Below are 15,046 nucleotides of genomic sequence, written 5' to 3' on the forward strand. Positions count from 1 at the left end.
AGCTCACTTAAGAATTCAACACCTTGGCTGGACGAACTTCGAAAGGACCTCAAAAACGCAAACATATGTGCAACAGACATTTTAGAAAGAGACACCTTCAAACACAAAGTCAACAAGTGGGAAGTTACATCAGAGCAACCAAAGCAAAAACAGTGCAGACCGAAATGGTCGGAAGAACGTAAACAAGCCTTCTCAGAGAGAATGAAAGCTTGATTGAGTTGTTTGCTTAACGTCTTCCATTATTGGGAGAATACGCTAATAATAATAAATAATAATAATAATAATAATAATAATAATAATAATAATAATAATAATAATAATAATAATAATACATAGAACAGGCAGTAAAGGACCCAAAGAGGAATTTGAAAAGGGAATCACAATCCAAGGAGAGGAAATCAAAACCTTGAGATTTGCCGATTATATTATTTTATCTGACTCTGCAAAAGATCTGGAGAAATTGCTGAATGGTATGGACGAAGTCTTGGGTAAGGAGTACAAGATGAAAATAAATAAGTGCAAAACAAAAGTAATGGATTGCCCCTTGGTTTACTTTTAGCTCCCTTGGTGCTGTCTTGATGTTAGTTATTATTATTATTATTATTATTATTATTATTATTATTATTATTATTATTATTATTTCTTCGTTATGCCCATTTAAAGAGCACCCTTGAACTTGTTCGTTGGCCTGATGATTTTCGCCTTCTTATCCTCCCAAAATTTCTTCATGAATATACTTTATTGCACCTTGCGTTCTGTGGACCACTTCACGAATTTGTGCTTGACTATTATTGTACTTCACCTTCTTTGAGTTGATTACATTAAATAACTATTTGGTGAGTCTTTCGCTGTCTACTCTATAGAATTTCAGGCGTCTCGTGCGTACGGCATCAGCGAACCTGTCAGTTAATGAGTAGAGGTCCGCTGTTCTCCTCTTAATCCACATTCCATTTTCTCTCGTGGGACCATACATTTTCCGGAGAATTTTCCTTTCTTGCTTTTCAGTGTCTATAACTTTAGAGTGACCGCCAAGGGATATGGTTCCTGAGGCGTATACAGCTTCCAGCAAAACAACTGTCTTGTAGTGTCGTCATTTTGCATTACGCGATATGACTCTTTTTTTGAAGTAATTCCTCGTTAGACTGTACGCCTTACGGAGTTTAGTGGCTCTTTCTATGTTGGCCCTACTCTCTGGTCCCGATGGTAGGATGATTTCTCGGAGGTATTTGAAGGACACTTGCGATTTTTTTTTTTTTGATTCGTTGTGCCCAACTGTGGAGCGCGTTTGAACTTATTTTGCACAATGTTTCTTCGTCTTTTCTTCCCAATATCTCTTCATTTTTTCACTGTGTTCCTTTCTGCGTGTTTCTGTCCAGCCTGTATTTTTTCTTGTTGGTTTCTCTGCAAATTTATGTTTGTTTACTAAGCTTCTAAATTTCATTCTATCTTGAATGGTTTCGTCCTCAATACCCATTTCTTGTAGATCTTCATGAATTTCTGCTTCTGTTATTTCTCTTACTTTGTACTTCTGACACAATAAATAAATAAATAAATAAATAAATAAAAATAAATGAATTTCTGCTAACCAATTTTCAGGGTTACACCTAGATTTAAAATTTTCTTTGTCAGTCTGTTGTTATCCATATTATTATTATTATTATTATTATTATTATTATTATTATTATTATTATTATTATTATTATTATTTGCTAGTTGTTTTACGTCGCACCGACACAGATAGGTCTTATGGCGACGATGGGATAGGGAAGGGCTAGGAGTGGGAAGGAAGCGGCCGTGGCCTTAATTAAGGTACAGCCCCAGCATTTGCCTGGTGTGAAAATGGGAAACCACGGAAAACCATCTTCAGGGCTGCCGACAGTGGGATTCGAACCCACTATCTCCCGAATACTGGACATTGGCCGCAATTAAGCGACTGCAGCTATCGAGCTCGGTATTATTATTATTATTATTATTATTATTATTATTATTATTATTATTATTATTATTATTATTATCATCATCCATAATTTAAAACGAGATCCCTTATTTCGAGGTAAGACTGTTAATCTTTTGTAAAAACGGACAATCGTAAAATTCATCGGATGAATTTGTGTACATTTAAACGTTCCGAGTGGTCTCCATGGATACCAAGTTTGACAGTGACGGAGATGTTGACGTGCCATACAACGTCTTGGTGCACCAGCAAGGACAGTGCACATGTCCTCGAGAGAACCCGCGATATAAACAGAGGGATATGTCGTAGAACATGTAAAGTTTAAAAAAAAAAAAAGCTTTTAATGGGTCTAATTCAATTTATACTGTTTATACAACTACTGCTCGTGGAGGTGTGTTGACAAAACGGTTGACGTAGGGACGACTGTTTGAAGAGTCGTTGTCACATAGTATGTCACTTTCAAACAAAGAACTCCCTTGATTTTTAAAGACATTATTGATCTTCTCACGCATCCGGTTTGCTCGTCCTTACTCGAAAACAGAATAGTCGTTATCAACTAAGGTAATGGACTAGACAAAAGAGTGATTGAATGGGTGCCTAAATTTATAGAATACAGAACTCGGATAATTGACGTAGGTGAAACATTATCTGATCCTGTAATGAATGGGGGTTCCGCAAGGCGCTATTACTGGTCCTTTAATTTTTCTTATATACAGAGTGGTCGGAAACAACGTGAACAACAATATGACCGTAAGAGGGTTGGTCATCGTGATAAATAACTTGAAAGATAATTCGATATCTCGTGTCGTTGCCATTTTATCAGGGGCTGAAGTTAGCCGATCAGATCGCTTCGCGCGGGAATTCAAGTGGGTTTTGCGAGGCGGTGTTGCTAAATCTGCATGTGGCTTAAGACCAGCTTGAGAGTACCAACTTTCGCCAGTCCGACTCGTTGGGTGAATGGTGAATGGCTTTCGGTTCAGAGGGTGCCGGGTTCGATTCCCGGTCGGGTCGGTGTCATCTTTCGTGAGTTCCGATGGTTTGAGGGCTGACTGGGTGTATGCCGTATTCAACATTAGAATCCGTGGTTCATGCGGCAGCTCGCTGGCCTCTCAGCCCTGGGTTCCGGGGTTCAGATCCCGGTCACTCTATGTGAGATTTGTGCTGGTCAAAGCGGACGCTGGATAGGTTTTTCTCCGGGTACTCCGGTTTTCCCTGTCATCTTTCGTTCCATCAACACTCTCCTATTATATCATTTCACTTCATCTGTCAGTCATTAATCAGTGACCGAGGAGTGCGCTTGCCGCTAGATGGGGCTTCATTCATTCCATTCCTGACCCGGTCGAATGACTTGAAACAAGCTGATGACTTTAATTTTCATTGGGAAAGAGACAACACTTCCCAAATTGCTCCAAGGATTTCGAAACACCGTAGTTTGCAAGTGGAGCGCTCTTCTCTATTGCTAGTGGCACTAACACATCGAAGGTACCGGCCGTTGCCTTTATGAAGTTACATTCTGCTGTGAAAATGGGAAACCATGCAAAACCAACTTCGGGCCTGCTGACGGTGGAATTCGAACCCACTGTCCTCCGAAAGTAAGCTAGCCGCACGGCCAGCGAGCTGTTTTAAAACGGCGCTTTGCGTGGTGTAGAACTCAGGACTGGCCGGCGCGGCGCACCCCACACAGGGGGTAACGCGTGGGAAACGCACCTCTGGAGGTCACTGGCGGGTCATCACAGTTCTCACGAGCTTTCTGTGAGGTTTCTCGATAAATTAGCGTCGTGACCGAAGGCGCAGCCTACAGCCGACTCTCCGTTCACACGGTCCTCAGCTCCAGGGCCTTATATCGCTTCTTCTGACGATACACCGAGCTCTCCTGGGCAATCCCCACAGAGGTTCGATTCTCCAAATTGAAATTAATTTACGGAGTTTCCATTCGGACTGTCCCCCTCTTTATATTTCTCGACGGATGTGAAACAATCAAATAATAACATTGATCTTCATTTAAGGCAGTCTCCCAGCATGCAGATTCCCTATCTGTTGTTTTCCTAGCCTTTTCTTAAAAGATTACAAAGAAATTGGAAATTGATTGGACATCTCTCTTGGTAAGTTATTCCGATCCCTAATTCCCCTTCCTATAAACGAATACTTGCCCCAATTTGTCCTCTTGAATTCCAACTTTATCTTCATATTGTGATCTGAATTACTTTTAAAGACACCACTCAAACTCATTTTGTCTACTGATGTAATTCCATGCCATCTCTCCACTGTCAGCTCGGAACATACCTCTTAGTCGAGCAGCTCGTCTCCTTTCTCTCAAGTCTTCCCAGTCCAAACGTTGCAACAATTTCGTAACGCTACTCTTTTGTCTGAAATCACCCAGAATAAATCAAGCCGCTTTTCTTTGGATTATTTCCAGTTCTCGAATCAAGAAATCCTAACAAGGGTCCCATACACTGGAACCATACACTAGTTGGGGTCTTACCAGAGATGTATATGCCCTGTCCTTTACATCCTTACTACACGCTCTAAATACCCTCATAATCATGTGCAGAGATCTGTACCCTTTATTTACAATAGGTTTGTGTTATCACTCAAATGAAGGTCTTTCCTTATATTAACATCTAAGTACTTGCAGTGATCCGCATAAGGAACTTTCACTCCACCAACGCAGTAATTAAAACTGACAGGACTTTTCCTATTTGTGAAACGCACAACCTGACGTTTAGCCCTGTTTATGCTGTCCATATCACAACATTGTCGAGGTCTTTTTGCAGTTGCTCACAATCGTGTAACTTATTTATTTCTCTATACAGAATAATATCATCCGCAAAAAGCCTTATCTCTGATTCCAGTTCTGCACTCATATCATATATAAGAGAATATAAAGGTGTCGCTTGATACCTGGGATGAATATCTTGTGTGGGCTTATACAAGTTACTTGCATGCTTATTTTTGTCAAATTCAAAATTGTCTTTAATGCGTTCACGTTCTTCTTCTTCTTCCTCCGTGAATCTGTCGTGTTAACTGGACATCATCCATGTTTCTCTGTCCTGAGCATCTTGTTTCAGATTGCTTCTACCCTGCTTGACATCTGTTAAAATTCCAAAACTTTTTCTCCGCCTTACTTTTCTTCCACCTATTTTTATCTTCCCTCATTCTCTTGGAGACAGTTTCTACGTAGTATGTGTCCTGGTACCTAAGCAGGATATTTTCCTTTTTCTTATCGTTTTTCATAAGGCGTCTCATCTCTTCTACTCTTCTTAGCACTTCAATATTTCTCACTTTATCTGCCCACTTCACTTTTACCATTCTTCTCCACAACCATATTTCAAAATTGCCATCTCCGTATGACACGACACTCCACACAAAACACTTTGCGAACCTCTTTCTTAAATCAGTATGGATTCTCTTAGACGTCAAAAGCACTCTCACCTTTCCGAAAGCTTCTTTTCCCATAGATATTTCGCTTCTCACTTATCCAATTCATTGGCTGAATGGTCAGCGTTGAGGCCTTGGGTTCAGTGCGTCCCGGGCTCGATTCCCGGCCGGGTCGGGGATTTTAATCGCCTTTGATTAATTCTTCTGGTCCGGGAACTGGGTGTTTGTGTTTTTCCTAACACTTTCCTCTTCATATTCAGACAACACAGATTACATCCCTCCATATAGGGTTTGCGTCAGGAAGGGCATCCGGCCGTAAACAGGGTCAAATCCACATGTGCGGCACAGATCGCACCCGCGACCCTACAGATGTAGGAAAAGCTGTAGAAAAATAATAAGAAGAATTTTGCTTCTTACTACTTCTGTACAGCTTCCATTCCATATTAACAAACTTCCGAAATATCTGAATAACTTAACTTGTTCCAATTTCTTTCGCTCTAATGTTATATTAACAGCAATCTCCTCCTTTCCTATTCTCATCACCTTAGTCCTCCCAGTGTTCATGTTCACTCCGAGCTCTTTGGCCACATTGTCAATATTTTCCAACACGATTTTCAGATCTTTTCCTGATTCCGCTTATACCGCCACATCATCTGCGTATTTTATGGTCTTTATTGCTTCACCCCCCACTACAACGTCCGTTGCTTTTTCCAGGGCCTTCTGTAACAGTTTTTCAGCATATACAATATATTGAAGAGGGCCGGTGACATGCAACATCCCTGCCTCACTCCTTTTCCTATACTCACTTCTTCTGTTTCATGTTGTTCTTCTCTAACCATCACTTTCTGATTCTTATACGACTCTTTTATCATTCTTGTATCCTTACAGTCTTTCAGAATACACCTGTTCACTCTGTCAAACGCTTTTTCCCAGCCAATGAAATATATTTCCCTATTCACTTTTAATATCCCATCTGCAATCATCGTTAGGCATCCAATTGAATCTCTGGTTCATCCTCCCTTTCTAAAACCAAACTGGTCATCTCCCATATTCTCCTCTCTCCATAAATTATTTCTAAGCAAGGAATTGCCTATTTATTTATTTATTTATTTATTTATTTATTTATTTATTTATTTATTTATTTATTTATTTAGTTAGTTAGTTAGTTATTGTAAAATATAAACATAATATTATAACGCTGTATTGTAAAGTAAAATAATTGTGAAATATATTTATTACTCACAAGTTCCTGCTGTATGGTAAGTTGAAATCGGCAGAACTCGCCAGTGCCGGCAGTTGGTTCACACAAGAAGTGGTAGCTGTTCTTTCTAAATTGAAATCACTGCTGGGTTCATCAAACGCCACTGATCTGCATTTTTTTCATGATTAGCTTTACGTCGCACCGACACAGATAGGTCTTATGACGACGATGGGATAGGAAAGACCTAGGAATGGGAAGGGAACTGCCGTGACCTTAATTAAGGTACAGTCCCAGTATTTGCCTCGTGTGAAAATAGGAAACCACGGAAAACCATCTTCAGAGCTACCGACAGTGGGGATGTAACCCACTATCTCCTGATTGCAAGCTTACAGCTTTGCACCCGTAACCGCACAGCCAACTCGCTCGGTGACCTGCATTTAGTGCGGCCCCTATGGGTGAGGTTAGTAGAATAATACCCACTGTATTCCCTGTCTGTCGTAAGGGGAGACTGGAAGGGTCTCCAGGGGCTGTCGACCTGAGAGCGTGGGCTCTTAGCGGAGTCCTGGCATTGCTTCCACTTATGCCAGGTTCCTCACGTTCATCTGTCCTATCCGACCTCCCTTGGTCAACTCTTGTTCTTTTCCGACCCCGACGGTATTAGAGCACTTGAGACCTAGGGAGTCTTTCATTTTCACGCCCTTCGTGGCCTTTGTCTTTCTTTCGTCGATACCTTCATTTTGGATCCCTTCCATTTTTTCCCTCTGATTAGAATTAATAGGGGATGGTGACCTCTTCGGAATCATATTAACAATCATAATGCCTTAAAAGTGCCTTGCCGGGTTGCGTCACTCAGACGGTGGAGGCGCTGGCCTTCTGACCGCAACTTGGCAAGTTCGATCCTGGCTCAGTCCGGTGGTATTTGAAATATGTCAGCCTCATGTCGGTAAAACCGTATAAGTAGTTATTGGGACGTAAAGCAAATAACATCATGTATTATTACAAGTTACACTTGTGACTGACTGTAAGCAAACCATAGAAATATCTACCGGTATATATATAAAATTGGATGTTGGTATATTTGACGTTAATAGACTCAAAAATAGTGTATAAAAAGTCCGACTCGTTGGCTGAATGGTCAGCGTACTGGCCTTCCGTTCCGAGGGTCCCGGGTTCGCTTCACGGCTGGGTCGGTGATTTTAACCTTCATTGGTTAATTCCAGTGGCCCAGGGGCTGGGTTTTTGTGCTGTCCCGAACATCCCTGCAACTCACACACCACACATAATACTATCCTCTACCACAATAACACGCAATTACCTACACATGGTAGATGCCGCCCACCCTCATCGGAAGGTCTGCCTTACAAGGGCTGCATTCGGCTAGAAATAGCCGCACAAAATTATTATTATTATTATTATTATTATTAGTAGTAGTAGTAGTGTATAAAAAGTTCGTTCATATTTTCGGTGTAAGAATATTTCAACCGCCGTTGCGGTGGGGAAAGTGTTAGTCTTCCAGCGATGAATTCATTATTCTCTTTTCTTTCCTCCTCTCTGTTGTTTTGCAAAAAGCGGGAAGGGACCTATGGTATAACCATTATCATAAATATACATTTCCAGTTTTAGCTGGCCCTGGAGAGAAGCTGGCGGTGTAAATAAAATAGAAAGCCCTCCTGGCTGTGGCGAGGTTTTAGACTCTGGCTATAGCAGGCCTTGCTGCCCTCCGGGGACTATCTGCTACAAGGAGGCCATGCCACAAACTAAGACCTTGGGAAGAAAATATATTACTGCTCTCACATAAATATGTCATCCGAAAATATTTGTGTAACATGTCGCGACAGAATGTGCCGGAAGTGCAACCATAGCAACCGTGCCGGCTATCCATGATCGGGGACATATTTATGATCATTTGACTTTTTGCAAAGAGAGCATTGGTTCATTTTAACGTACGACAACGGATACATGGAAAGAAAAAACTCAAGCCGCTTTCACTGTTTGGGTAGAACGCTTATAAGTATTTAACTTACAGTAATATTTAAGTAGAGAACCCGCGCTGCTCGGCAGTGTTCGTTATAAATAGGTCAGATAACTCGTGATATTCCTGTTGCACTCGTATTTTTCTGCCTGCCCTTTCAATGGTTTTATGAACATTTAATAAAAAGCGCGTCATGGTATTCCGTAGTCAGAATTCATCCATTCTGACGTCATCATGCCGTCTGTTTTTATCGTGCAGTTCTTGATGTAAAGCTTGGTATTTTGTCGTAGAAGGCAATGGTATTCTTAATCCCAGTTCTGTATATAATGGTCGTCTTGTAAGTTCATAGATTAGTCTCGAAGGAGCGCTTTTTGCCAGGCTGAGGACATTTTTAAGATGCATGGCCTTAACTTTTTCTAATGCAGCTAGGTTATCCGTCGATAGGTCGTCCCTGATAATGTCTAAGTCATATGACATTATGGCGTCTGTTTGTACATAGACTTTTTTTTATCATAGCAGCATGTAAGTCATTAGGTAGGCTCTGCCATCTGTTGAATATATTTGGACGCCGGTAAAGGTCAGAGTATCAAAAAGAGTATCTAGTAGGGAATAGTATTCTTCCGTGATCAGAGGAAGTGTATACTCTTTGGCTTGCAAACAGCTGCATGCAATCACGTTACTAAGGATGAAAATCACATATATCAGAATATTAATGAAAGTGTTAGTCGCTTAGCAACCTGATAAGTACAGAATGTATTGCGGGTTAGGGTAAGCCTTCGCCTGCAATTATTGGAGTGATCATTTAAGGATTTGATTTTATGATTACTCAAAGTTGGCTGAACTTAGAGACCTATCAATGTCTCATGACTCACCAGCAGGTAATTCCGCAGAGAATACAACCAAAATGAAGCAAATCGGTCCGGTAGAACGGATTGGCGGACTTGCCAAATCTGTTTTTAGTAAACTTTTTTAATATATAGGGGCTGCCTGGCCGAGGCGGTAAAGGCGTGCTCGGTTCGCCCGGAAGGACGTGGGTTCGAAACCCCGTCAGGAAGACGTAAAATTTAAGAAACGAGATTTCCACTTCCGGAGGTGCATATGGCCCTGAGGTTCACTCAGCCTACACCGAAAATGAGTACCAGGTGAATTCCTGGGGGCAAAGGCGGCCGGGGGTAGAGCTAACCATTCTACCCCATCACGTGCCGAGGTTAACAATGGTGGAAGCCTTTACCTTCCACTCCTCCAAGGGCCTTCATGGCCTGTACGGAGGTGACTTTGCTTTGCTTTGCTTTTAATATATAGATGTCTCAATTGACAGATAAAAGAGGAAACTACTTGTTGAAAAAAGAATATCCGAAACGTAGTTTTCATGAAATAAGGCAAAATTTGTGCTATATGTGACGTCACACGCATACTCCGTTACAATAATAATAATAATGTTATTTGTTTTACGTCCCACTAACTACTCTTTTACGGTTTTCGGAGACGCCGAGGTGCCGGAATTTAGTCCCGCAGAAGTTCTTTTACGTGCCAGTAAATCTACCGACACGAGGCTGACGTATTTGAGCACCTTCAAATACCACCGGACTGAGCCAGGATCGAACCTGCCATGTTGGGGTCAGAAGGCCAGCGCCTCAACCGTCTGAGCCACTCAGCCCGGCTACTCTGTTAGAAGATGGCGCTGTGTTGACTCGCGCGCTCAGCTGGAGGTTAGCTATCGTTGTCAATACATCGTGGTCAGTTGTATAGAATCATCATCATCATCATCTGTTTACCCTCCAGGTTCGGTTTTTCCCTCGGACGTAGCGAGGGATCCCACCTCTACCGCCTCTAGGGCAGTGTCCTGGAGCTTCAGACTCTCGGTCGGGGGATACAACTGGGGAGTATGACCAGTACCTCGCCCAGGCGGCCTCACCTGCTATGCTGAACAGGGGCCTTGTGGAGGGATGGGAAGATTGGAAGGGATAGACAAGGAAGAGGGAAGGAAGCGGCCGTGGCCTTAAGTTAGGTACCATCCCGGCATTCGCCTGGAGGAGAAGTGGGAAACCACGGAAAACCACTTCCAGGATGGCTGAGGTGGGAATCGAACCCACCTCTACTCAGTTGACCTCCCGAGGCTGAGTGGACCCCGTTCCAGCCCTCGTACCACTTTTCAAATTTCGTGGCAGAGCCGGGAATCGAACCCGGACCTCCGGGGGTGGCAGCTAATCACGCTAACCACTACACCACAGAGGCGGACCAGTTGTATAGAATAACAAATATTAAATATTAGAAGTATATTTTATTTAGATTGGCATTTAAAAGCAGAAATGGTAAGCATATTATTGTTAGGTGTAACTTATTTTTCATAAGTAAGTCTACGAAACCCTGAAAACACTGCGGCCATTACAATAGTGAGAGCCTACCGCCAATTTGGTTTAATTTCTAAACTTTATCTTGTAGTAGTTCTTTCTTTCTTTCTTTCTTTCTTTCTTTCTTTCTTTCTTTCTTTCTTCATCTGTTTAACCTCCAGGGTTGGTTTTTCTCTCGGACTCAGCGAAGGATCCCACCTCTACCGCCTGAAGGGCAGTGTCCTGGAACGTGAGACTTTGGGTCGGGGGATACAATTGGGGAGGAGGATCAGTACGTCGTCCAGGTTGCCGCAGCTGCTAGGCTGAATAGGGGCCTTGCTGGGGGAAGGGAAGATTGTAAGGGAGAGATAAGGAAGAGGGAAGGAAGTAGCCGTGGCCTTAAGTTAAGTATCATCCAATCATTCACCTGGAGAAGGGGGAAACCACTTCGAGGACGACTGAGGAGGGAATCGAACACCCCTCTACTCAGTTAACCTCCTGAGGCTGAGTGGACCTCGTTCCAGCCCTGGTACCACTGTTCAAATTTCGTGGCAGAGCCGCGAATCGAACTCGGCCTCCGGGGGTGGCAGTTAATCACACTACTTCTACTGAGTTTAAAAGGAGCTTTAGACACTGTTGTTTCTTTTTAATGTGGAATAGAAAACGTTTTACTATGACATTTTTCAGTGATCACTTTCTATGACACACTTGTTAGACCCGAACTAGTATTTGCTAGCACATTTTGGAATCCACGATGCACAGCGTACCGTGTGCTGTCCCCTACCTTAACGTAATGGTTAGCGCTATTAACTGTCGTCCTCAAAGGCCCGGGTTCGATTCCAGACCAGGTCCGTACCGAAAGACCTGCACTAGGTCCCTCCGGACGCCACATGCTATTATTATTATTATTATTATTATTATTATTATTATTATTATTATTATTATTATTATTATTATTATTATTATTATTATTATTATTATTATTTAGTCTATATTAAATATGTATAATAGATACTAGGAAAATTATTACGTTTTTGCCACATGGTTATTATTTCATTTGCTTATGATACAAATAATCTCGGTTTATCGATCAGAATGCGTAATTTTAGTACGAAACAAGGACGAATGCTCCACATAACTGTATGTTCCTTGCTCTCTGTTCTGGATGGCGTCACATGGCCATCTGTTGTCTGCTCATCTGGTGGCCATGCGCATGGCCTCCTATTATACAGGAAACACCAAACACCAGTTGCTCAATGTTCTTCACACTTAGGTGTCTGCTCTCTAGGCCTGGGTGGCGCTCTTTAAAAGTTTGTCAGTGTCTAGGAATCAAAGTCAATTTCTGTTGATATTTTTTACCTCAAGACTTAAGCAATTTCACAGTTTCTCCATCGTGTTGAAACTGAACACGCGAAAATGGCAATACAGCACTGCACTCCTCCATATTAATATTTAGTTTCTCATGCGGTCTGAATAGAACACGGTAGATGGCGTGTTTATTTATTTTTATTATTAACAAATACTTCGCAATTGGGAAATATCCCGGTGGCAATGGTCACTTACAGTAGAGTGATAATCAAGTAAAGTTAAAACATAATTAAACAACAACAACAACAACAACAAAACACCTACAACAAGAGTACAACAAGCAATTCCATGGACGGAAAATATTACAAGAAATACTGTACTACTAGTTTAACATTCTAAATCCAGCATCATCATATACAAATTCACATACAACGTAAGTATTTCCTGTGCATAATACTACGGCTTACAATACTATAGGTTGAGCTTACTATTACACTGAGGTCATTGATATAGTGAGGAATTAGGAATAAGGCAACAGTTTCCTGTAATGCAATTATTACGGTACAAGAGCTATGTTATTTATAAAGAAATCATCAATGGAATTCTTCATCGTCAAATTCTTATTCACTGTTTCCACTCACTCTTTCTAAATCAGTCGTAGGTTACAGTTGCATACTTGTAATAAATAATAATGTTATTGTTAAGTCTCACTAACTACTATTACGGTTTTCGGAGACGCTGAGGTGCCGGAATTTAGTCCCGCAGGAGTTCTTTTACGTGCCAGTATATCTACCGACACGAGACAGACGTATTTGACCACCTTCAAATACCAGCGGACTGAGCCAGGATCAAATCTGCCAAGTTGGATATGAAGGCCAGTGCTTCAACCGTTTGAGCCACTCAGACCGTTTTCCTTATCTCATTGTTGCGAAGTCCGGCTCCGTTGCTAAATGGTTAGCGTGCTGGTCTTTTGTCACATGGGTGCCGGGTTCGATTCCCAGTAGGGTAGGGAATTTTAACCATAATTGGTTAATTCCGCTGGCACGGGAATTTCATTCTCATCACGACGCGTAGGACGTCAAATCAGAAGACCTGTACCTAGCGAGCCGAACATGTCCTCGGACACTCCTGGCTCTAAAAGCCATACACCATTTCATTTCGTTGTAGCGAATTGGAACTCCGACACGGTTGAGGTTTCATTTTAATGTAATAGATGCATATCAGTAGATTCATAAAAAGTTTGAAGACTTTGTTTGCTTCTTGTTTAACGTCGCACTAATACATTGACGGTTTTTGATGACGACGGGATGGGAAAGGGCTACGAGTATTAAGGAAGCGTCCGTGGCCTTAATTAAGGTACAGCCCCAGAATTTTCCTGGTGTGGAAATGGGAAACCACGGAAAACCATCTTTAGGACTGCCGACAGTGGGGTTCGAACCATATAACCTTTCTTAACAACTTCGTTTATATGATAACACCAGTGACGATCATTCCTGTAAATGAAGTAATAGCAACGTAGTCCAGACTCGGGCATGCGCAAAGAGCTGTTGTCGATGTGTAGTGTGCAATTGAAGGGAGTGTTGTTGCTGTGTGGCGTTGAAGTAAAGTGTGTCCATTTCACTGCTCTAAAGCATTTTTTAAAAGGTGATCAGAGTTCGTGGATTAAAATTGAGGTTACCCGTGACCAAAATGCATCATAATGATATCGAGGATTACGTGAAGCCTGTGGCGAGAATGCATTACAGTAAAGGACGGTTGTCATGTCGCAAACAATGTCAAGCTCTTATTGTAACGATGGCATTAGGTGGTCTTGGAAGACCCTCCGCACTCACCAGACGTGAGTCCTGTTTTCGAAGTTGAAGGAACCCTCCAAGGCTGCCGATATCCTGATGTGGCATCTGTACTCCGCGCTGTAGGGCTCTCCGTCGCTGCCATCAACGAGAACACCTTGCCAACGGTAGTCAAAGGGTTCGCGACATTTGGCAAAAGGTAATATACTTTGCGAGTGACTATATTGAAGGAATGCAATACAATTACACTTGTTAGATCATAAAATAGTGCGTTCTATCATTATTGCTATTGACCGGCTCCATGGCTAAATGGTTAGCGTGCTGGCCTTTGTTCACAGGTCCCGGGTTCGATTCTCGGTAGGGTCGGGAATTTTAACATTGGTTAATTCCCCTGTCACGGGGGCTGGGTGTATGTGTCGTCTTCATGATCATTCCATTCCCATCACGACGCGCAGGTCGCCTACGGAAGTCGAATTAAAAGACCTGCATCTGGCGAGCCGAACTTGTCCTCGGACACTCCCCTCACTAAAAGCCACGCGCCATTTCATTTCATACTACTTTATTTACAACCCTTGTATTAACACCTAGGTACTTACAGTGTTCCCCATGAGATACCATCACCCCATCAACACAGTAATTAAAACTGAGAGGACTTTTCATCCTATTTACGCATTGTCCGCTGTCCATCTCAGAACATTGTTTAACTGCTATTGTATATGTGTTCAAGTTTTCTATGGTCGATATCCAGTTAATCATGGTTTTTCTTGTTGCAGGGTGACTTTGCCCGGTGTACACAGCGCGAGCACTCTGAACGCCGTGGTGGCTCAATTACCGTCGCACCTGACCGCCTGGGAGCGGTTTGGAGTTGAGTTCATCCTCACCTTCATCGTGGTCTTCACGTACTTCGTCTCCATGGATACGTACCGCAAGTGGCTGGGCAGCTCAGGGCTGGCTGTTGGTTCGGCCTACCTCGCCTGCACGCTCGTCTCGGTGAGTCCAGTAGGCCGTGCTAAGTGTTTACAGCTCGCTTGTTATTTGAGATAACTAGTTGTACCTGGCGCTGCCGGACTAGTTTTAATGTTGGAAAAACTAGAGGTCCCCATACTATGAAAC

The 15,046-nt window shown here is 42.3% G+C and overlaps 1 protein-coding gene across 1 annotated transcript in view; it reads left to right on the forward strand.

The window, feature by feature from the left end:
* LOC136881827 (neurogenic protein big brain) overlaps positions 1-15,046 on the forward strand; it is a 342,022-nt gene that overhangs the window by 223,110 nt on the left and 103,866 nt on the right. The window contains exon 5 of the mRNA XM_068229338.1: positions 14,737-14,923. Coding sequence (XP_068085439.1) covers positions 14,737-14,923 — 187 coding nt within the window. The remainder of the gene's footprint in view (positions 1-14,736; positions 14,924-15,046) is intronic.

Source organism: Anabrus simplex, chromosome 10 (genome assembly GCF_040414725.1).
Source record: "Anabrus simplex isolate iqAnaSimp1 chromosome 10, ASM4041472v1, whole genome shotgun sequence".
Lineage (NCBI taxonomy): Eukaryota > Metazoa > Arthropoda > Insecta > Orthoptera > Tettigoniidae > Anabrus > Anabrus simplex.